The 24,801-nt window shown below is 39.2% G+C and overlaps 1 protein-coding gene across 1 annotated transcript in view; it reads left to right on the plus strand.

Moving 5' to 3' along the window:
- The window catches only part of LOC128358411 (copine-8-like), an 80,939-nt gene that overhangs the window by 23,635 nt on the left and 32,503 nt on the right, over positions 1-24,801 (plus strand). Inside the window, exons 4-7 of the mRNA XM_053318670.1 lie at positions 4,803-4,849; positions 6,217-6,320; positions 15,054-15,093; positions 19,933-20,009. Of these exons, the coding sequence (XP_053174645.1) occupies positions 4,803-4,849; positions 6,217-6,320; positions 15,054-15,093; positions 19,933-20,009 (268 nt within the window). The remainder of the gene's footprint in view (positions 1-4,802; positions 4,850-6,216; positions 6,321-15,053; positions 15,094-19,932; positions 20,010-24,801) is intronic.

Genomic DNA, 24,801 nt, shown 5'->3' on the forward strand with positions numbered 1-24,801 from the left:
TTTTTCTTTGTGTTTGTACTCAAAAATAGTGTGACATTTTAAATACGACCATAAGTCAAGCTTTCAGCAAACACAAGCTTTATTCAAAAAGATTGAGAGGGTGAAAAAAAAAATGTAATTCATCAGATACGCCTGCTGGTTCTGAAACCACAGATGTTTTTGTTTTGTTTTTTTCTCTTTTTTTTTTAACTCACAGTTACAACTTTTAATGAATCCATGATTAAGTCAGCCGTGTCGCTTCATCAGTCGGTGGTACCTCATACATTAACTCAAGCATAAATTTACAATTAATTAATGCTTTAATTAATGAAAATGCATGTCGCTTCAGTGGAAGGTGTTGCCTTCGTAATCAGATGTCATAAGATCTGCTTGATTTAAATAAAATCATTTTCATGTAGCTCAGGTAGTGTCTGGTGTGTCTGATTGCCCAAGTGGGTTTTTTTTTTGTATGGGTGTCCCTGCTGACAGGACCTTTATTTTAGAGTTTTTATGCTACATTTAAATAATTTCACCTTTTGGCTCCAACGAGTTTGTGGATAAAATGCAAATTAGTGTCTTCATCAAGTTCATCTTTTTTTTTTCCTCCCCACACTAATAACACACTATTTAGACTTCCACATAGTATCTCCTCTAAACTGCTGCTGAACAGTAAATACTGCCAGCCAGGATGCAAATGTCATTTTAATGCCGTTAAAATCAATACATACCCCCCGAAGTGTCTCCTGTAAAGATGTTTGAATGTTAACATGGGGGAATTTTCAATGCTCATATTACCACTACTATTATTATTATCATGACAGGGAGATATGATCTCTACATCTAGAACATTTTTTATGGCTATAGGCTACTGGTATTTACAGGTTGCCTTTGCTGATGCCAAAAGTCCCAGTGAGTCCCGGCAGGTGTAGCCTCACTTGAACTGGGTGGTTTTAGTTCATGAAGCAACTATTATCACTATTTCTTGGCCAATTCTTTTTCAGGCAAAGCCAATATTTCAATTTGTATTAATGTAATAATGTTCATGTTTGGTTCCCAAAGCTGAATAAAGTCCTTCCACTTGCCCTTAGTGATATAAGTTAGTCTCTCCAACCTGATACAGGTAGATAACTCCTTTATCCACATTCCCATTGATGGAGCGTCCATACTCTTCCAGCATAGTGCAATAGCCCTCCTGGTTTGAAGAAGTCCAAAGTCCAGAAGTTTAGTTTATTTCAAGGTTTGTACAAAGTGTTTTGGATATATTCCATGCACACAGAGTTTGGCATTTAAAGGAACTTTGGTGTTTTACAAGCATCCTTCCAGAAGTTTTGGCTTTTTTGGACAATCCCACAGACAGTGAAATAGAGTACCTTTCTCATCCAGACATTTAATGCATGATTATTAGCAGGCCAGACACTGTTACATCCCTGAAATCTGAAATCAGCTGCTTGCCTGACTATCTCTCAGTGACAAGAGAACTCCAGGGGCCAAATGTGTGAAGCTATGTGTAGTTCCATGACTAAAATCTGTCAGAAATATGTTATACATATTCATTTCATCAGATTTATAAAATCGAGTGTTCCTAAAAAAACCCATATAATTATTGCAGGTTTATTTCTCACGTTATATTTCATCTCAACCTTATCACATCACCTTTAGATAAATGTGTGAGCCTGGTCTCAGTAGAATGCATTCTCGCTGCATATTCTGTGTTTATAAATAACACTTTAAATGCAAGAAATGGCGTATGCATGGTGTTTGTACATCTGGCCCCACGTAGTTACTACATCTAGCCAAGTAGTCGTGCAGCACATAACCCCACCACACACACACACAGGACTATACTGGTGACACAAATAACAGATAACATGTTAATTAGGGAGCTTTAGCAGTACTCCTTGGTGGATTGTGTTATCTATCTACAGAGACAGGTGTTTCTAGTCTTTATGCAAAGCTATAAGCTCACTCACTGTACTGTAGCTTCATTGCATCAGGGATGAGAGCAAATATTGTTATCCAACACAGTCTTAACAAGAGGAGTTTTCTACTACTTTGCAGCACTCACAACTTCTTTCTCGTGCTTGTTTTCATTCCTCCTCTTTCTCACATGGTGTGCAGGCATTGTGAAACCACTGAGCTACACAACCAGCTCACCATCTATACTGTGAGTCCCCAGGGGTGATCTACCAGCCAGACAGACAGACAGACAGGCAGACCATCTTAGTGGTTACTCTTACATCTGAGCACTCAACACAAGCACACAAGCTCTAGTCTGCTATATTTGCCCTTTTTTTTTGCTCTGAAGGACAGACAGAGGTTGTTGGTGTGGACCTTTAGAGTTAGCGATTGTTGTTGCTCAGGTGGAATGGGTTGGAAAGAGGTTAATCTACCTTCCTCGTGAGGTGTGTTTTAAAGATGGATCCCAAAGGATGGTGATCAAACCGTGGATGTATAAAGAGAACTGGATACAGCGTCCGAGGTTTGGCCCCTTTCATTCCTATTAAAGTTGCTCAGTGGTGCATGAAACGAGAAAAGTTTGACTTCCTACACATAGCTTCTGGGGCCCATAGAGCAAGCACACTTGTGACTACTTCTGGTTAAACCCTAAAACTATTCAATGGTGTTGCTCTTCTAGACTTTCCAAATGTTAGTGGACCGAATGGATCAAATTCTGATATTGAAACGAGCCATTTTGCAGTGTGTGACGCTCAAAAACTGTATCTGCTAATTTACAGATGTCTCTTTCACAGTGTTAAGTCTATGGGGAAAAGTCTTTTGAGGCCCAACAGCATCACATGGCGTTGTAAATGACACAGTTTGGCCTCAGTGTCAAATTGGCCTCAGAGCCTGGCGCTGTTCCTGGGGGCTTGGCTCAAACACCAACAATACAAACTCAGAGGTGTCAGAGTCTGAATATTAGTGTTTTGAAGACAAGTTCAAAAGAGTGTGCAGATCATTTATTCATTTTAATGAGCTGAAAATATGCAATTACTCCAAACTAACCAACATTTTTTTGTGAAATATTTAAAATATACCCAGTTTACTAATTAGTTATCATTATTAAACACCACATTTATGCTATATTTGCTTATTTTACTATTCAATCTAAATGGTTTGACTGTATTGGCAAGCTAACGATAATCTCTTCATAAGAGGTTTGTAAAATGCCAGATTAGTTTTAAAATGTAGAAATATATGTTTCAGAGTAAGTAGTATTTATTTAGAAAGAGAAGAAACAATGCAACTAAGCTAACCCAACCAACATGATTTGGTCATTCAGTCATTCAGTCAGATTTGGCCACCCAGTTTAAATCATTATTATACATTATTTTGACTATATTTTATTGTCTTTTTTAGCTCTCTAAATTAGTAAATTAGCTGAACCATGAATTAGTAAGCTAATATTAATGCTAGCTTTGTCAATTGGTTCAGTTAGCTATGTAGCGCTAACTCTTACTTCTGCAGATAATGGATGTAAGTGTTTAGTAAGAATAACTATAAATGTATGTGTGTATTTTACCCTTTATTAACAAAAAATATGCGTCCTGTTTACATTTATCTACCTTTTAAAGAGACTAAGTTTGAACGTAATCCTGCATTGATTTTGTTTTAAAGCAAATTTATTAGCAATCTGTTGTTTATACCTCTCTTAAAGCAGATACACTAATAGCAGCATTGATTTTAAGACAAGTTTCTGGCCAACCGATTAACTTAGGACCGACATTCACTCTCCATATAGCTCTGTTTTTGGTTTCAACCAACTCTCGAGAGAAATATGTGACTCTTCAGCTGCTAAATGCTCCACAGTGTTTTTACCAGCTAGTATCTAACGTTGTCTGCTGCTTGATATTGGGCAGGTAGTGCCTAGATAAATTGCACAGTTGCTTTTTAGGGCTTTATAGCTAAAAACAGCTGCTGGTTGTGACTAAAAAATGCAATTAGTCCATTGAGAGTTACAAGCTATAAAACAAAGACAATGAGCTGAACGGTCTTTGTTCTCTGGGTTAATTGCTACCAGCTATCCTTTTACATTATGTAGTCGTTTTATCCATTAATGATTTAAAAAATACTGATTAGAGCCAGGTGGTGCAACCAATTTACCAAACAAGCCACCTAAAAAATATCCAAAATATAAATTCTGTTGACTATAATGACTGTAATTGACAATAATATGTTGTTAAATTATGCAAGTTTAATTAATTTTAACTATAAATTAGTCACAGTAACACATTGTTCATGTTTTATATCAGCGTTTCCACCATTCACTCTTTCATTACGATCACATTTTATCAGTTAAAACAGATTTCTAAGTGTCTTGACCCGAGGGCTTTTGGAGTTGTGAGTCGCTGCCATGTGAGAGATGTGTGTGAGTACAGTAAAGGCTGCTCGAATGTAAATGAAATGTCATTTTAGTGCCAGCTGATTGCCCCTCAATGTTCTCACTAGTAGTCCATCATTCAAAAACACTGCAAGACTTCCTCGGATGGAGACGCATGAATGTCAACTAGGAGGACTTTCTGATGCACCCCCACCTCATCTCCCTCCGCCACCCACACACACAAACACTCACTAAAGCCCCATTGCCATCACCCCCCCCCCCCCCCCTTCCTCCCTCCCGCCTCTCCCTCTTTCTGAAATATCATCATGCTGCAAGGCAAAGTTCTAGTGACATTTAATTAGGGAGTTTTCCTCTCATGTTGGGGTCCAAGGAAAGAACACACTCTCAGCGTTGTTTGTTCACTGTTAAATACTACTCCAATCAATCTAACCTTCTCCTGTTTTTCTCCCCCTCCCCCCCACCCTATTTGTTTTTAACTCAACAGTTTGTGTGCTGTACACTCAAGGAATAGCCAACAGGGAATGGAGAGAGGTGAGTGCAAGGGTGAGGTGGTGGTGGTGGTGGGGAAATTATGTATTTATAACCCAGTCAATGCTTCCAAAGATCTTGCAATGCAGCATTTCATGTTGAAAGGAAGGAGTCTTTTTAAAAGGCTGGCCTATGAGCCTGTGTTATTATATGATGGAAAAGCTGTGTTTTTTTTTGTTGGGCCGTCAGTTCACAGCAAGCACGACCCAGCCCAGGACTCGACTAGTCCAAATGATATAAATTGTATTGCATTTGTTATATCTTTGTGAGGGTCTGTCCTGGTTGGTAACATTATCTTTGGTGTAATCTTCAAGTTTCTTTTGGATCAGGGCCCCATTTCACAAAAGCCATTTCTGACCACATGACTGATATACAGATATATATTTAATACATGTTGAGTACTGGTAGGTTTACCATAGGTTAATTGTCAAGTGATCACTTGAAAATTGCAAATCATACGTGCTCGTTGAGGCTTTAATGTTCATTTATAGAAAATAAAATTTTGGATGGATGAAACATTGAGAGAAAAGATTGCTATATACTCAAACAAAATCTGTAACGTTTTGTCTTAAAAAAAGGTAATGTTGTTATTTACATCTACAAATATCTACAGGACATTACCAGACTCAGATCTTCATCATCAGTCTTGGTTTACATTAGTTTACATTAGTTAAATCTGTCAGGTCAGCTTAAGATCAGCTCTGCTACTGTTAGCATGCTAACATAACAGTGGTTAGCATCATAACACGCTTTTAGAGGTTAAGCATTATATTTAGCATTTAAAGTTTAGCTAATTATAACATTAGCATCTTTCCTAAAAGTTGTATTTTTTAAGTGTGAGTGAGTGTACGTGTGTTATTGTGTCATTCAGTGTATAATTAGGTGAATGTTGATGCTAGTCAGTAAATATCACTACGACCCAACGGATACTGGCTTTTTGGGGCCGACACCAAAAAAATATATACAGAATATATATAAGGTATAAAGAGTATGTATATATATATAAAACAATCTTTTGCAATGTGGTTGTCAAACACTTGTGATAAAGATATGTGATGATATTTTACAGCTTAACTATACACACTGTGCACTGAAACAGTAAACTACACAGGGAATGGTTATAAATTCCTATAAATAATAAAAACAGATACAAAAAACCCCCATTTGTATATATTAAACTAGAATTAAGAAAAATAATCAAATATACATAAAACACTGCCTATATAACCTTAAAAGAAATAATGGTTCATATTGGACAACATATATGTGGATACCGATATATCTGTGATAAGCTAACATCGGCTAGTAGTATCGGCTGACTGATTTATCAGTCCGACTCTAATTATCACCTGTCTTAATCTTTCTTTCAGTTTGGCAGGACAGAAGTCATAGACAACACCCTCAACCCTGACTTTGTCCGCAAATTCATGGTGGACTATTTCTTTGAAGAGAGGCAGAATCTACGCTTTGACCTGTGAGTTAACAATTGATTTATGCATGTTGGTTTGTGTGTGTGTGTGTGTGTGTGTGTGTGTGTGTGTGTGTGTGTGTGTGTGTGTGTGTGTGTGTGTGTGTGTGCGCGTGTGTGTGTGTTGTGCAGGCGTGGGTGAAAGTGCTGCTCTGTGGGGAGCAAAGTTGAGTTAAGACTGAAATATTCATGGCCTGTGCAGGGGGAGATGTAGGTCTTCTCCCTTTTAAATAAAAGACAAGTTTCCATGCCATTTTTTCAACAGCATTCCCATTACAGTTCATCCTATTCATACAATGCTTTGTGACAAAATAGGGCCAGATGCAGACAGTGAATCATGCAGATGATCAATTTTCAGTATTGGACATTTCACCACGGCATCAGTTGAAAAGACACTCTCTCCTCACAGTAGCATAACGTAATCGTCAAGCTAACAATATGAAGATAGACTTGCAACATTTAATCCATTTTAAGTGATAAAGACCCTGAATTCTTGTCTCAGTCAATTTTATTATGCGTTTGCAAAATAAAAAAATAAAAAAAGTGTTTTTCAACATTGTATTTTTTTAATGCTTAAGCATCTTAGCGTGTTAAGCAGTGCAAAAGAAGCCCTTATGAAAGAAACAAATGACCTCCTTTCAGCAGCAGATGCAGGAGATTGCTCGGTCTTAATCCTTTTAGACCTAAGTGCGGCATTTTACAGTTGATCATACAATTTTAATTGACTGCCTTAAGCACTGGGTGGGTATCTTTGGGTCAGTGCAGAGTTAACTCAGATGTTACCACTCAAGTAGAACCTGCTTTGTTAAAACAAATGAGTCCTGGACCAGACCAGCAGACAATAAACATCTCTGAACTCATTTTAGGCCCCATCATGTTCTCCTCTCTCAGGTATTTTATTCATTACTATCAATTATAAACACAATATGCAATAATATTCAGATACGCTTTTAGTAATGTCATAGATATCAAGAGTTGGATGTTCCTGAACTTTCTATCTATAAAAAATGACACATTTTAAAGTAATATTTCACTTTCTAACTCCAGAAATTTTGACATTTCAGGACCATTAACTAGATTTCTGCCATGCATTATTCTAAAAGTTTTGGCTTTTGAAGGTCATATTGTATTTGTGTGACTTTCAATATCATTATTCAGTCAGAGACTTGTATGTCAGGGAATGCACCATAGCAAAAGGTTATGCAGTTAGACTTTGTGGAAAAAGGCTCTGCTCTTTTAGGAAGCCCTAAAGAAATAACAATAAGAAATCTGCTGATGACTGATCCAACCTTGATAGACATGTATGTGGACGTTAAATCAACACAGCAAACATCCTTGTCATGAGTATATCAACAGAGTAATGGTGAAAAATGTCAGCTGATGACAGTCATTTAACACCCGCTTATTTTGATTGGATGTTCCTCGTCAGCTGTCAGGGAAGAGCTGATGAATTCGCCAGTTAGAGTATTAAATCAGGGATGTCAAACATGCAGCCCGTGGGCCAGATCCGGCCCGCCGAGGGGTCCAATCCGGCCCGCTTTCCTTATTCCTCCCTTCCTTACATCTGCCCTTCCTTCCTTCCTGTCTTCTTTTTCTTCCTTCTTTCCTTCCTTCCTGTCTTCTTTTTCTTCCTTCTTTCCTTCCTTCCTGTCTTATTTTCCTTCCTTCCTTCCATCTTTCCTTCCTACAGTCCTTTATTCCTTCCGTCTTTCATTCCTGTCTACTCTTCCTTCTCCTCCTTCTTTTCCTTCCTTTCTTCCTTCTATCTGTCCTTCATCCCTTTCTTCCTTCCATCTTTCCTTCCTTCCTTCCTTTCATCTTTTTAATGATCCGGCCCATGTGAAATTAAATTGGGAAGTATGTGGCCCTTAAATGAAAATGAGTTTGACACCCTGTATTAAATGAAGATGGAGTTTATTGATCATAGGGAAACATAAATTAGCCTGTTACTTGGAGAAAATAAAGAAAAAAAAGCTGTTGTCACGGTGAGGCTGTAGATATGCAACAGTTCATTTGGATTTTTTTCCTTTTTTTCAAAATCTCATCTGGCACCAAATCAACACTCAAAGCTCTTTACGATTGTTTGGTGTCTAAGAATTTGTTAGAGGAGAACCTGGATTATTAAAGACTACACATGTTTAGACCATACTAACTGGTTAGAGTCAGTCATGCCACAAGTCTGGCATACAAAAGAGAAAATCCTATTCCCTTATTCTCTATGTTGTACCCACAATGAATTTAAAATAGTCTGTTTAAGGTCAATTCATTCTCATCATGATAAAAAACAAAACAACTCTACTTGGCCAAATCTGACCTTACAATATCTTTTTCACAGTGCAGAGAATAAATGTAAATATAATAATAGATAGATTACTTGGTTTACAGCAGCTATATTCACACTTAAGACAGCCACACATAACATGACATAAAAACACACCTCTAACTATCCAATGGAAAAAAGTTGTACTAATAAATATAAGTATATAAATGTCATACATAATAATAAAAATACTCAGTGTGCATAGTGCCAGTAAACAATAATATTAATAATTTTTATATATACTGTAAAATGATCCTCTGTGTAATTGTATATACTGTAAATGTCACAATAATGTGAATTTCTTGCCAAACTCTTAATTAATTCTCCTGTTGTCCTCGAGTCAAGGAAGGAAGGGAGGAAGAAGGAAGGAAAGGAGGAAGGAACAAAGGTAGGAGGGAGGGAGGAAACAAGAAAGGAGGGTGGGAGAAAAGGAGAAAGGAAAAGAGGAAGGAAGGAAGGAAGGAAAGGAGGGAGGGGGGAAGGAAGGAGGGAAGCAAGGAAGGAAGGGAAAGAAAGAAGGAAGCAAGGGAGGGAGGGAGGAAACAAGAAGGAGGGAGAAAGGAAAAGAGGAAGGGAGGGAGGAAGGAAGGAAAGGAGGAAGGAAGGGAGGAAGAAGGAAGGGAGGTAAGAAGGAAGGAAGGAAGGAAGGAAGGGAGGAAGAAGGAAGGAAGGAAAGGAGGAAAGAAAAGAAGGAACAATCATAACAGATGGGGTCAATTTGACCCGGGAGGACGACAGGAAGGTTAAACAAGTCACTGTAGTTGTGTAATCTCGCTCGTTGTTGATTTGGTAACTTTTTGGGTGGAAAGTGAGTGAGCAAGGGATGCTATGTGATGTCACAGGTAGGAATGCGATGTGATGTCACAGGTAGGAAACTGTCCTGATTGGCTGGATAAGGTCAGGTGTCATGAGGCTGACAGAAAACAATCTATAGTAGCTAATAATATATAGAAAAATGTCTATGCTCTCCAGTCTACGTCATCAACTCCTACATTTTGAGTCGTAGTGTTTTTCCTCGTGTTGCCCTAAAAGTTAAGCTGTCCAAGTAATTATGATAATCAGGTTTTTCTCCATTGTGCTCCAGCCTCGTGCGTATTCACTGTATTCTGTCATGATAGCTCATGAAATATGGAAAAGGCTGTTTTGTTTGTTTACTTGTTGGCCTGTCAGCAGGGCCACACGCTGCTCACAAGCTGTGGGAGGTTACAGCGAAGGTCAAGGAGAGAAGTTAGAGACGCAGTTTCATTCTGTGCGATTGAGTGTGGTTGTGTGTGTGTGTGTGTGTGTTTGTGTGTGTGTGTTTGTGTGTTGTGTGTTTGTACAAGCAGGGATGTATATTTTAGTTGTATACATTGTGTGTCAGATAAAGTGTTTTTGTTTGTATGTTATGCGACGCACAGTGTGTGTGTGTGTGTGTGTGTGTGTGTGTGTGTGTGTTTGTGTGTGTGTGTGTGTGTTTGTGTGTGTGTGTGCGTGTGTGTGTATGTGCATGTTACAGTTCGACATGAGTGCACAAGAATGTATCGAGGTGTATGTTTGTGCCTTTTGGCTATATTACTCGTTCTGAGGACGTGTGTGTGTGTGTGTGTGTGTGTGTGTGTGTGTGTGTGTGTGTGTGTGTGTGTGTGTGTGTGTGTGTGTGTGTGTGTGTGTGTGTGTGTGTGTGTGTGTGTGTATAGAGTGATACTTTTGAGTGTGTGGGTGTATGAAACTGAGCATATGTGTGTTTGTGTGTTTTTGTTAAGTGTGTGTGTGTTTGTTTGTGTGTAGTTTCATTTCTGTGCATGTTTAGATCCATGTGTGTTTGGCAAGGCAAGTGTGAATAATTGTGTGATATATTGTATATGTGAGTTTGTGCACGTGTTTTCTTTGTGTGTGTGTTTTCTTTGTGTGTGTGTGTGTGTTTTCTTTGTGTGTGTGTGTGTGTGTGTGTGTGTGTGTGTGTGTGTGTGTGTGTGTTTTACCATCTGCATGTGCTAGAGGAATGTAATACAGACTCTGCCAAAGTATCATATAAGATTTTAAAAGCTGTCTTTGCAATGGAGAGAGGAGTGCATGTGTTTTTGTTTGTATGGTTGTGTGTGTGTGTGTGTGTGTGTGTGTGGGTGTGTGTCTGTGTCTGTGTCTGTGTCTGTGTGTGAGTGTGTGTGTGTGTGTGTGTGTGTGTGTGTGGAGCTTGTATGACTTTCTGCAGGGCTCGTTGTGAGTGGGTGAGCATCAGGCCCAGTTACTATCCGCTGGGCTGATGGCGTTACCATCACTTGCAGCAAAGACATGGCTGCCCTACATACACACACACACACACACACACACACACACACACACACACACACATATGACTGTCCTCAGAACGAGTAATATGCCCAAAAAGCACAAGCATACACCTCGATACATTCTTGTGTAGTCATATTGAGCTGTAACACACACACACATACACACACACACACACACACACACACACACACACACACACACACACACACAGATGTACTTAAGTCACCCTAACCTTAACCACTGACCCCAAAAATCAACTTTTTCCAACTAGGGACCCAACTTTTGTCCTCATTTGCACAAGCCGTCCCTAATTGACTGGTCTTAAATCTGGTATGCGTCCCTGAAAGTGACTTAAATCGTATCACACATACACACACACATCTACACACACACACACACACACAAATCCACACATGCAAACACACAGAGACACACTCCTCAGATTTCTCATTACAGATCCGCAGCCAGCTTTCCTCCTCAGCTTCTTATCCTGAGGTCTGGAAGTCTTTTTTACTCTTTAGCTCCTGCAGCCCTTCATTACCTCCACCTCTCTCACTTCCACTCAGCATCCCTTCCTATCGCTTTAGGAAATCCATACAGCCCGACAACACTGAGCTCCCCTGCAAACTGTCAGTATAGCTGCTGCTGAGCCATCACACACTCTCTTTACCCAAAGACCCCAAAGCCACGACACACTTTGCTTCCTCTGCTGCTTCTATCTATGCCTGGAAATCCTGTTAACCCTCATCTCACTGGTGGCTGTGTTCAGTGCTCATCATTGCTTTTTTTTTTCTCTCTTAAGGGGGGAATGATGAGGGGTTGAATCTTGGGATGCTCACTGGAGCCAGTGGAAGCCCCCCAGGTGGATGGTTGTCTAATCATGTGTGGCAAACTGGATCAGACCTTAAAAGTTGAAGTGAAATACTCACCCAAAAGGAATAAACAGCACACTTACCCAAGAAAAACGACAGCATAGGTCATAAATTCAGTAGCCAAGTGACGCAGATGACGTCTTTAGGTGACAAATCTTCGTATTAGGAGGCAGGTTGGATGAGCGGCTAGATAGGTAGATGGCAAAAAGTGGACTTAGCTGCAGGAACCACTGATTGTTGTGGTCTTAACTGCTGCCATGACAACAATGGTTGCCTAATATTAATCCTCCTGTTGTCCTCGTGTCAAGGATGGAAGAGAGGAACTAGGAAGGAAAGGAAGGAGGGAGGGAGGAAGGAGGAAGGAAAGGAGGGAGGAAGGGAGGGGAGAGAGGAAGGAAGGAAAGGAGGGAGGGAGGGAGGAAGGGAGGAAGGGAAGGAGGGAGGGAGGAAGGAAAGAAGGAAGGAAGGAAGAAGGAAGTAAAGTGCATGGTACAGTCAACCTACTTGACTCTCAGAATAAGTTAATGCTCAAATGTGAAACAGCGAGTAGTCAGCATGTACATTGCATTTCAGTTATCTTTGTTTAAAGCCCAATGAATCACAGAATACATAATCAGGTATGTCAAATTACTCAAATTGCATAAAAATCTGATTTTTATTTCCTTTCTTAGACGCAAATCAGATTAATAATCAAAATGTAAATATAAACCCAAGCCCAATTTCCTCTAATTAAATGTGTGACAGAAAGCATCAACAGCAGTTTGAAACATTTAGACATTTAAAACAGGAGCTAGATATCATCAAAAGCAGCATTTAGGTAAAATATCATGTTAAGGATAACTTGTCAGGACCAATTACAGCATCGAATATGTGCTTGTAAAACATTTGTGCAGCATCTTGTATCAGTCGGTATGAAGTCTCTATAGAGGTTTTATAAAGCTGTTAGGAAATGGAGCTGAAGTGTCAGTGTGCTGTCGTCTGTTGTTTGCCTGGCTCTTCGGCCTCGTTTGTTTGTGTGCCGTCATTAGTCATCCTTGCTCAGTTCAAACGGAGCTCTGAGCAGCCGGCCCCCCCTCCCACCCCCCCGTAAGACAGACAGCGCAGGACCAAGAGAAATCCTGTCTGGCCCAGTGCCGATGCAGAGTGATGTCATCCACACAAACACACACACACACACACACATGCACACACAGCAAATGTGCACTCACGAGGCGCCGTGGGACATCTACTCCTGCAAACACTCGTGTATTTATATATGTGTGTGTGTGTGTGTGTGTGTGTGTGTGTGTGTGTGTGTGTGTGTGTGTGTGTGTGGATGAACATGTGCAGGAAAATCATCATATATACATCAGATTCAGTAGTATGTTTCTGTCTCTATCTCTCTCTCTCCCTCCCTCTCTCTCTTTCTCTCACTCTTTCTTATTATTAAATAAGATTAAATGAATCATTTATGAACATTTGGGAGCGACAGAGGCAAGGGGCGAATAGAACATGAAGCACACCTGTGCATTTTGCCGGCGGCACGTTGCGTAACAGCAGTGTGTTTCCTTGCTCTAACGGAATTACATTACTAACAGCACTGTATGCTCCCCCTCCCGCCACACCACCACCACCCTACGTCCCTGCCCCCCCCCCCTCCTCCTGTAGTAACACACAGCATCTCCCGGTTCTGTCAGCAGGCGCCTTATCGTACATGGCATGCTGTCTGTAGAAAGAAACGCCCAGACTCTCCCATTTACTCACTCCACTGCACGCTGCTGCACACACACCTGAGACACCCAGGAAGGTGGCGGGTTAGAGAAGTAAATAAAGCTGGATAAATTGCTCTCTGGAGAGGCGAGTGGATCATACAGTATGCTCTGCATGATCTGACTGTTACTGATAAGTATATCCTTATAGAATATTCTGACAGCTAGAAGTCATGCACCTTATCGCCAAAATCCATTACTTTTATATTATTTATTTTTTCAGAACGACAGGTGAAGGCATGGTGGTGAGAAAACTTTCATTGTCTGATACTAGTTGTCACAGATTGATGATATATTGTGCATTTTCCTCACACCAGTCTCAGGTGCACCACTGTATACTTGAGGTGATGAAGTGTGTGAAACGAAGGTCAGCACACAGTCCTACAAAGCAGCTAACTAAGATACAACAGGCTACATCAAAATGTGACATCTGTAATAATAATTTTCCCACCTGCGATCCCCGTTAAGATTGCTCGCACAGCCACCTGGTGAAGCCCAGTCGTCCTCACCTTTAGAAATCAAGGCCCTGCTCAGTGCAGTTTTGAACAGCGAGGGAAAAAATTGGTGCAGAAATGAATTAAATGATGAAAGGCATGATTCCTCTACATCAAAGATATCATGCTTACTTACAGTAGTTTACATTATTCCTTTGGACTATCTGCCAGCTGATCTTAATTATCCTAATTTGCACAGCAAAGCCAGTAATGATTTACTTTTTTAGAACATAATCAGCACCATTGTATGTTTTAGTCTACTTTTTAAACATTTATTAATTGACATATTTTACTACAACACCACACACACTGTACTTACAATTACATCTTGAATGATCTTTGTTATTGTCCAACTCTGACCATCCATCCATATTCATCCTGCAGCAAACTCAGACCAATAATCCTAATTTAAAACCTTTACAATGTTGCCTTTAATTAAACTTTTATCTCCACCCTGCTGTAATTATTATAACATGATATACTATTAAGATATTAAAAAATTCTGATTTCCTATTTAGAGCTTCAATGATATAGCGCCTTAATTATGCTTTTATCTGTATTATTCTTTTAATCAAGTTGTAAACCACCTTGAATTGTCATTGCGAGCTACTGTATGTACTTGAATTCAAATTGCCTACCATATCAGATCTGTGAAAACATTAAAAACTTGCCAACTTAAATAAAACAATAGCAACAAACTTTCTATCAGTACTTTAAAATTAGAAAATGGGAAAGTTGCTGGGTCAAGTGTTATGATTTTTCACCACTTGTGATGCTGACACCACTGATATTGTTTCACCCTCATGCATGAAATCGGATCAGTGAAGCTTTCGGGTGCCGTAATCACGAGCCTACTTTAAACCTGAACAGCTTCTTTGCAGTGATTAGTGAAGAAGTGCCTTGCATTAATGGAAGGTGATGAGAGAGAGAAACTCGTGTCATAGACTACTAATTTCCAGTCACATACCCGCTGCTTAAATCTTTTCACAGCCTCTGTCCTGATGTTTTATCTCTTTATCTCTTCTCTGCAGGTATGATTTAGACTGCAAGAGCGACAACCTCTCTAAACACGTGAGTATCTCCTTCACCTCAGCTGTTCAACAATCAGTCGTGCATTCATGCAATATTATAGCAAATGTTTACCCTTCCAATACAATAGCAGCTTGATTTGAATCTGAATGTCAGAGGTAAGAGTGGCATAACGAGAACAAAGCAATCTTGTTGGCATTTAAGCTCTCCAAAGTGAAGATTCAGGATTATTCTGACTTGTACCAAACACATTCACAAGAGTTTTAAACCACAGCTTCTGTCTCTGGGAGATGTTTCCATCCTCCTTGCTTTTTAGATTTGATAGCAGTGGTAGTGCGTGACAATCAGGTATGAAAGGTGAGACTCAGAATCATAAACAATTACAGTGCAGTTCAGATACCATATTTAGAGGTGTGGAGGTGTAGTGGTTTGCTTAAAACAAAAGCTAACAACACTAGAAGAGCCCTTTTCTAAAATAAGACACAACTATGCAAACAGACTGACAAATCTCACCATTAATAGAGGGGGTCACGTTGTTCCTTATTGAAGGAGTGCGTTTGGATAATCAGCCTTCTTTGTCTGAGCATCACACTACTGAAACACTCTACCCATCTACCCATACACATAAGAACCTGTTCAACCCTCTCTCTGTTAAAAAAAAGCTCTAAAACAGTGGCTCAAACACCACCAGAGCTGCAGTCATAACTAAAACTACAGTTACATACTCTGTTGTGGATGTTGTATTAATTATGTGTTATATATAGTATAGTTTTATTTTAATATTTCTCTTTTTTCTCTCTTTTTTTTTAATTGTGCTTGGCTAAGTTGTTGACCGGCCTGGGGATGACAGATAAAAACTCATCTCTGGGCTAACTCTGACACATTTACATTGCAGTCTGATTGATGTGTACTGTCCCTGCCAAATAAATCTTAAAATAAATAAATAAAAGGTCCAACTTACCATTTCCGAAGCTTTCCACCACTTTTTGTCTTGTGACCTTCCTCAGCACACAGATAAAAACTCGCCTGTGGGCTAACTCTGACACATTTACATAGGGTTGCTCAGTTTTAATGGAAATGGAATGTTTTGGTCATAATACAGATTATGACATCAAGCCAATGGAACACTTCTTATCACATGACCAAAAATTCCAAACTTCGGTCAGGTCATAACAACTAAAGCATCTCCATGGCAACTGAGAATGTCCATCTGCTAATGGAGGTGACAAGCTTATGAACTAGTTTTTATCAAGTTATCATTATCATTATGAAGTATCATTCGCACAATCCTATATGTGTACAGTAAGGCTGCAACTAACTACTGTCATAATCAATTATTCTGTTAATTGAAATTTCTATTAATTGATTAACCCTAACATATTGTCCAGGGTCTAATTCGACACAATTTGGTATTTGAGAGAAAAAAACACCTTTAAAACTTTTCTTTTAGCCAGAAATGTGATGACTTATCACCCAGAATAAATATAAGAAAAGACATATTTGAACTTTCTGTGCAGCTGATACACATTTTGGCCCATATTCATTCAAAAATACAGTTCATTCACATTTTATATAATTCATTGATTCATTGGAGGCCTAATGTGATTGTAAATGTTTTTTTCTCCATCAACAAAATGGAAAACCCTCTCTCTGCTCTCTGAAAGTGTTATTAAGGATTAATCACCAATTTATTAATGACTGATGAGGTGTTCATGAATGATTTGTAGTTCACAAATTATTTACAGATACTAATTATGAGAGGATACTGTGAAATGCCAGACAATTAACAATATGCAAGGGTCAATATATGACAATTTACATAGTGGATATTGCCCATTACAATTTCCCAGAGTCTTCAGATTGCTTCTTTTGGGTCACCAACAGTTCACAACCAAGTATATATGGTTTCAAATTATATCAGGTTTGTCATTCCTTATAAGATATTTTGTAGGTTTGATCTCTTCCCCTTTTCCTCATGAAACTGCTGAGGGAACACAGGCGAGCTCTGTGCCGCGCCCTTTTTTGGTCAAGCTCTACTTCCATCTTGATTTAAAACCTGTAACTTCAGATTTCACTGCCCCACAGCCCCCATCCTTCATATCCAATTCCAACAGAAGCTCCAGCAGCCTCCTGCTCCAGTTCTGTCTATAACCCGAGCCTCCATCTCCATCCCTCGTCTCCACCCCCAGCCCCTTCCTGTTACTCCACCTAATCCTCATTGCCAACTGCAGGCGGAGTTCTTTTCCTCAGCTCCAACCCCAGCGTGCCCCCGGGCTTCCTCTTAGAGCGCTTAGCAATGTGAGCACAGCGACTCACTCTCAGCATGAAGGCTGAGGACGCTTGGATGCGTCCTGTCGTCGCTGTGGATGTGTGGGATTGGTGATCTGGCACGCAGTGATGGCTCCATTGTCCGGGCACAGTCCATCTCCAGTCGCCTAGCTATAAATAACAGAAAATGAGGAGGGGGGGTTGATTGCACACAAGTACAGTATCTCTCTTGGCAGCTTCAGCGCCAGCGTTTGAGCATGCCTCCCTCCCATCACAGCAGATGTTTCCCCGTGCCATATGGTGTGCATACCTTGTGCAGATATGGCTGCAGGGGAAGAGATGCAGAGACATCGCATACAGTAAAATCCAATTAGGATCTGGGTATCCTGTTTTCTATTAGATGAAGTGGATGTTGCTTTTTCATCCTGACAGATGCTTGTCACGGACGTGTGCACAACTCTTCCCTTTCATTTTTACTTCGGTTTATTTTTTACCTCCTGCTTAAGCAGTAATCTCATTTTCAAGTCATTATTCATTATTATAAATGTGATGATTAGCAAGTGGATCCAGACAGATAAATGGTTTCTTTGTTTGCAGGCAGTAATTAAGTTCACTGGCTGTGTTCCCCAATTACTGTATGAAAGCGTTCAGAATATTACTGCAAACTTTTAATCCTCTTTTTACATTTAGTTATGCTGGAAACTCAGTCCTCTGATACCAGCACCTTTTTAAATGTAGCATTTGTAGGTTGAAAGATGTGTGACTGAAAAAGAGGAAGGTGACTCCATCAAGACATTACTACACAAAGACTTAAATGGTGATTCCCAACCTGGATGTCCTCTCCAAGGAGAACTGAAGATAAATCTGGATTTTCCATTTAACTCACTGCAGCATTTGGAAAGGAAAGAACAATATCTAAGCAATTATGGTCATTATTGACAAATCCGTCACCCTATGATTTTATGTCCAATCCCAACATTCAGTGTCTTTATGCTGCGAGTAGAAAATTGAGGGACTTCTGGATTGATGTGTTGCACATCAGACTTTCATGCAAAGTTAGCATCTCGTTACAGACCTACAATTAAAGTTTGCCTTTTATTGACTGTCACTACAAATGTTCCTTAAATGTAACCATATGTTTTACATGATTGCCACTTCCTAACCATACATTAACTATAGTTTATTTGCCACAACGACGATGTAGTTGCAGAAAATTCGATTTTTTTACAAAGTTGTCACTGAACATAATTTACAGTTTTGCGGAGTTATCCATATTTGTTGTTCTTGTGTGGTGATGGGGTTGAACAGTGGCAGGGTTCGGGTTAGGACATGGACAGTCCTGATGAGGGGATGCAGTTCTTGAGGAATAACTATCCCTCTGTGTTCACAGCTGTGATCTTTTTTACTTGGAGATACCCTTCTGACCTTTTTTTCCCCCGTGGCGCCACTAAGCTTGTTAATCTGGGCGCCTCAGCCTCTAGTCTTAGATTTCTGATGCGTAGTATTCGCTAGGCCGGGGCTGCTAGCTAGCAGCACACTAAGAAAGGCCAGAGCATTTTTGTCATCTCTTTTTTTTTTTTTTTTTTTTTTTTTGAGACTTCGGCTGGAGGAGAAATTTGCCCAGTACCGGCAAAGATCTTTGGAGCAGCTTTCTGCCCGCCGGACTCAACATGGCTCATCTGTCAAGCACTTTTACGCACATGCACACACACATGTACTCTTACTCATGCACACATGCATACACAATCTGGTAAGGGAGGCTGCGGTATCACTGCATGCTCTTGTTGCTGCCTAAAGGCTTCCCCTCCCCAAATTGACTCTCTATGGTCACCCTACAGTAATCAACAAGGACACGGGTCCCTATACGCGCTGGGTTTGGGTGTTAATGTGACATGGAAAATAGAAAGGAACCCATTCAATGCATAAAAAAAATTTGAAATTTGATTTGCTTAATTTGTTACAACACATCCATTAAATGTTTCCTGGAAAGAGAACTGAGACTGAAACACCTTTCAGCCTGAGTACATACAGTTTCAAGCAAAAACAAATTTCCTTTCTAAACAATTGACTAGCCTCCTTCCTCTTTTCATCATTTCATCATTATATTCATATTTTGTCTTTATTTATTCATTTGCCATCATTTTGAAATTAGAGCTGCAGCTGTCAGTTAGCTAATTGATTAGTGGATCAATAGAAAATTAATTGGGAAATAGTATTTTAATTAATTGGGTAGTAAAATGAATATTTTTAGATTGTGAACTGTTGGTCAGCATAAAACAACATTTGAGGTTACTACCGTACATTATGGGAAACAGTGATCAATATTTTTCACCATTGTCTGACTAATCTATAGATCGCAAAAATATTATACAGATAAAATAATCAGTTGCAGCCTTATTTAAAATGTCTAAGCAGTTTTAAACACTTTAGGTCTTTATATTGGGAAACTTTCTTTACACTGCTATTGTTATGTAATCTGATAAATAGAAGAAAGGAAATGGCAGAATATAGACGTCGCTCTAGCATGGCATGTATGATAAATATGAATGTTGTTCTTTTCAACTCATGTCCCTCAACCTGTATTATGTGTTCACTTGTCTTTCACACATGCAGGACTTCCTTGGCCAGGCGTTCTGTACACTGGGCGAGATAGTCGGCTCCCTGAGAAGCCGCTTAGAAAAACCTTTGATGTAAGTAGCACACGTTATCATGCACACACATGCACAAAACAAACACACTTACACAATATGTCTTCTGCTATGTTGTATGTGACACTTCTGATATAAAGCAAATGGGGCAAAAGTTTTATGTGTCATTGCTTTAATCAAGAAGAAAAAAGAGGACGTTTAGATTTTAGATTCTGTTAGTATCCAGTTGAATGAATTGAAAATCAGCATTTGATTTCAGGATCACTTGCTCCAGTTTTTTTTTTTTTTTTTAAGTGAAGCAAAGCAGGGGCATGAAAATGAGCCAAGATGCTGATGAAAGCGTACACTGTCTCCATCAGCCAAATGAGATGAATAGTTAAACAGCAACGGGACTAATGACAGTCTGTAAACATTTTCAGATGGTTAACAGCAAGTAGTGAAAAGGGACAGTTCACCCAAAGGCAGAATGTCAGTGGTGAGCTCCCAGCTCATTTTCTGAAGAAGCTTAAATTGAACTGAAGCCTCATCTGAAGCCTGAAGATATAATCAGAGACATTTTCATATGAATAAATGTCTGATTTTGCTCTATATTGCTGATTGGTGTAGCAAAATAGTGATTAAACCTATAGCCAATTCATAAAAGATTGTACAGATGCTACTCAGTGTGTGGTTGATGTTGGCTTTGAGACTCTTCCCCTCCTCTCTATCAACTGATATGACCAAAAAAAAAAAAATCATCTTAAAACTGGTGTGTGTTTGGCATAAACAGAAGAAGAAGAAGAAGAAGAAGTGAGCTGTTTGTGTGATAAATATGACTGAAGTGAGAAAGAAAAGCATCACACGTAGAAATGGAAATGGTATCAACACGATTACAGAATAAAATTGACACCTCTCATCTCTCCTTTTTTGAAGTTGAGTGTCGAATAGCAGTTTCAGAAATGTCAAGAACAGAAAGTTTTCATCAAGAGCTCTTTTAGGGACTTATTCACAACTGAAACACATTCATCTCACATTCTCAGTCGTGTTTAACAGTTCTCTGATCAGACACTGTATTTATTTTGACAAAGGTTTTACACAGATGCTTTTTGTTAAGACAGAATTCAATATTTCATTCTGTCATTTTCCATAAGTTTCTGACTTTTGATCATTTCCCTTTTGGGGCACATCTGACAAGTGCCTAGAGCGCAGTCCTTTTGAAAGCTCCTAATTAACAGAGTCATAAAATCCTCATTTGGTCTTAGTAAAGAAATTGATTTAATCAGCACTAGAGCCCTGATAGAGACTATTTCTTTATTGATTGATTTTCAACATTTTATTTTATTTAATTTTATGAAAACATGCCAAGTGACCAACATACAAACATGGGTCAGTGGTGTTTTTTGTGTCCATGTGGTTTAGTCAAATTTAAAGGGGTTAAAATGTGAAAATAAACATATGAATAACTTGCACACATTCTTTGTTTGTGGACCCAGCATCAAATTTCTGCTTTTAATCCATTTAGAGAAAATATATGAGAGGAGTATGGCAAACATCTTAGTCTAAGTGGTGTAACCATAAAAATACCATATTAACTAGTTTGGCATGATCTTACATTATAACTTTCTTATATTAAATAGAGGTAATCAAATACAATATTACATTTAATCTGGGGAATCACGTACAGTACATCAGGAAACATTTAATTATTTAAATGACGTTATTATTTGTATAAGTATACTTAAATACACTGTAGGTGGATAAAATGGTGCAAATGTTATTTCAAATGACATAAAACCAACAAAAATACAAAATGCACATCTTAACAAACCTGATGCTGATTTTAAAACTATTTTTAAGGATATTTTTGAATTGCTCATCTTGCTAAACCTTATTTGTCATTGACTCACAAACATGCAATGCATCTATGTACAGAATGGACAAACTAATTTAAATACTGTAACTTTTTCCACTTAGCCACTGCATGTGTCTTGGATGAATTGCAAAGCTGTATTATATCAAAAAAGCTTAAATGAAACCAAGAAGCATTAGAGTTGCATTGAAATCCTCGTGTTCAAATCCCCTCTGCAGGCCGACACTCATTATAGCCAGATGTTGAAAAAGGTGTAAACACATTTCTGACTTCACGGCACATCGTTACCGCTCCCGTTAGAGCGTTTATCTGATTCCTGATTAGTTCAACCATGAAATCATCTGTGTGGATGAGAGAGCAGCTTGAGTCAGAAAGCACTGGAAAAGATGAGGGAGAAGTTCTTTGTCTCGAAAAATTCAACACTACAAGTCGTTTCTCTTCTGGTGCTGGCAGTTACAAGAAAGCTTCAGGTGCATTATGGACTATAAAAGGACCATCTCATTTCTATGCAACCTGGGAAAAAACCAACATAGACCCAATAAAAAGGGTAATGTGGCTATTGGAGAGCCACATATGTACTGTAGCTAAGCATGAATGCAAATGTATTACCTCACTTGAAGACTGACTTTCAGTATCATATAAACATCATGAATTATAAAGGACTTAAAAACTTGAAAGTCTCACCTCATTGGACACCTTTACTTTCAAGGCTTTTAAAAAATATGATATTTTCTAATGCTGCCTGGCTGTGTTTTATCATGCGTCTAATCTCTGGTTTAACTCCTTCTGCTGTACTCCGGTCTCTCTTGTAAAACAGATCTTGATTTTAAAGAGATGTTAAAATAAAGGTTGTAATAAAAATGACAAGTGTGAACAGCTAAATAATGCATTGGTTTATCTTTCTAGTAGGAGAGGTTTCTAATAGAGAGTTTTTTTTTCTTTTATTGCAACATCAACATCAATAAAGTAGGTTACATTGTCTCATGTTATTTCAGCTGCTCTGTAACCGTCCTCTAATGCACAGAAGCATCTTCTTGGGCTCTCTGAAGAGAACAATTTGTTGTTGCTTTTGTTTTTTCTCCCGAGACAGCCATCAGTAGTCTGACCCTCGGCTCATCCCCTGTCCTCCAGTGTGTGTGTGTGTGTGTGTGTGTGTGTGTGTGTGTGTGTGTGTGTGTGTGTGTGTGTGTGTGTGTGTGTGTGTGTGTGTGTGTGTGTGTGTGTGTGTTAGAAAGATAGAGAGATCGAGTGAGAGCGAAGTAAGTGACTGTACTAGCGTCTACACTCATGACTGTCTGTCTGTTTCAGTCAATGTGTCTGTGTGTGTGTGTGTGTGTGTGCGTGTGTGTGTGTGTGTGTGTGTGTGTGTGTATGGGGTTGTTTGTGTGGCAGAATCAATGAGCGTTTGCTGCTGAATGGGTCCGTTGAAGAATGACACACAGAAATGTGATGTAAGAATGCGTTTCTGTTGCCAAGTTATGTAATCACCTTTGCCTGCAGTCATTCACTGTGTTTCATATCTGTGTGTGTGTGTGTGTGTGTGTGTGTGTGTGTGTGTGTGTGTGTGTCTGTGTGCATACCTACAAGTTTTTACTTTCCTTTTTTTAGATGTTTTGATGCTATTTTTATCCACTAATGTTTGTATTTTCCTGACTGTACGTGTGTGTTTCTGCTCTGCTCACTCCTCCCAGTGAAGCACAAATAATATAAAAAACAAACACACATCTTAAGTCAAAAGTATCACACTTCAGCTCAGTACAGCGGAGGCAGATCTGACACAGAGAGAGAGCAAGAAAGACGACTCAGATAACAATCTGCTCCCAAAACCTACAATAATTTAATTGTGTGATGTCGCCTGCTGCGTATAATGTGTAAATTAGTATTTCACAGCACAGTTTGTGTCACACTGTGTCTTTTCCTGTTTTTAGGGTTTGTTTAGCGGATTTGGGTCCAGGTGCAAATTAAAGAATTTTTAATTGGTGTTTTCATCTATTGTGAGATAAAGCTTGTGCTGTTTTCCCATGAGCTACTATGCCTACCTGAATGCATCTAAAGCCAAAGCACATAAATAGTTTTCTATCTGTTCAAATCGATAGACTATCACATCACAAATTTAGATACAACAATGATATTGGACAATCCTGCTAAACCACAGATTATGAAAAAATGTTAATGATCTTTTTAGCCATGATAGCAGCGAGGCTCTAGGGATAGCAAATATTAGTTTCATTGATTTAGACTAAAATATCCCAACGACTATTGATTTATGACCACAGTAAATGTGATACCTGCGAAACATGTTATCATTAGTCATAGTGAACATGATAACATGCTGATAGCAGCATTTATCTCAAAGTATTGCTGTGCCTATAAGTGCAGCCTCACAGAGCTGCAAGCATGGCTGAACACTCATTATGTTGTTACCAGGCGGGGATTTACGGTCCTCTGAAATGAGGCCAACGCGGAAGTAACTTAGAACTGCATTCTATCAAAAGGCCACCAGGGGGCGACCGTCTCTATACAAGTCAATGGAGAATTCACCAACTTCTCACTTGATTTCTAACCTCAGTAAACGTTTTCAAAATGTGTTTATGGTCTCAATCGCTAGTTTAAAGCCTTCTTCAATGCAGTATGATGTTCATTTGTGACATTTTGGCCTCCCTGATTTTATATTTGACGATAAAGCAGGGTATGCATTAGGGCGTGGCTACGTCCTGATTGACAGGTTGATTGACCAATGTCCTCGAGATCCAGCCCTCGCAACCTATTGCAACCTCCCTGCTCCGCCCATGGCCCCGCCTCATGCCCATATAAGTAGAATATTTTTATTTTTCCCAGCATGCACCTGAAATTTTCAAGATGGCGCTGCCTAGATTAGAAACTATTAGCTTCCGAACAGCAGTCCACAAACCAATGGGTGACGTCATGGATGTTACGTCCATTTCTTTTATACAGTCTATGGTTGTTCCACAATATTTGGCAACC

The sequence above is a fragment of the Scomber japonicus genome, chromosome 5 (genome assembly GCF_027409825.1).
Source record: "Scomber japonicus isolate fScoJap1 chromosome 5, fScoJap1.pri, whole genome shotgun sequence".
NCBI classification, from domain to species: domain Eukaryota; kingdom Metazoa; phylum Chordata; class Actinopteri; order Scombriformes; family Scombridae; genus Scomber; species Scomber japonicus.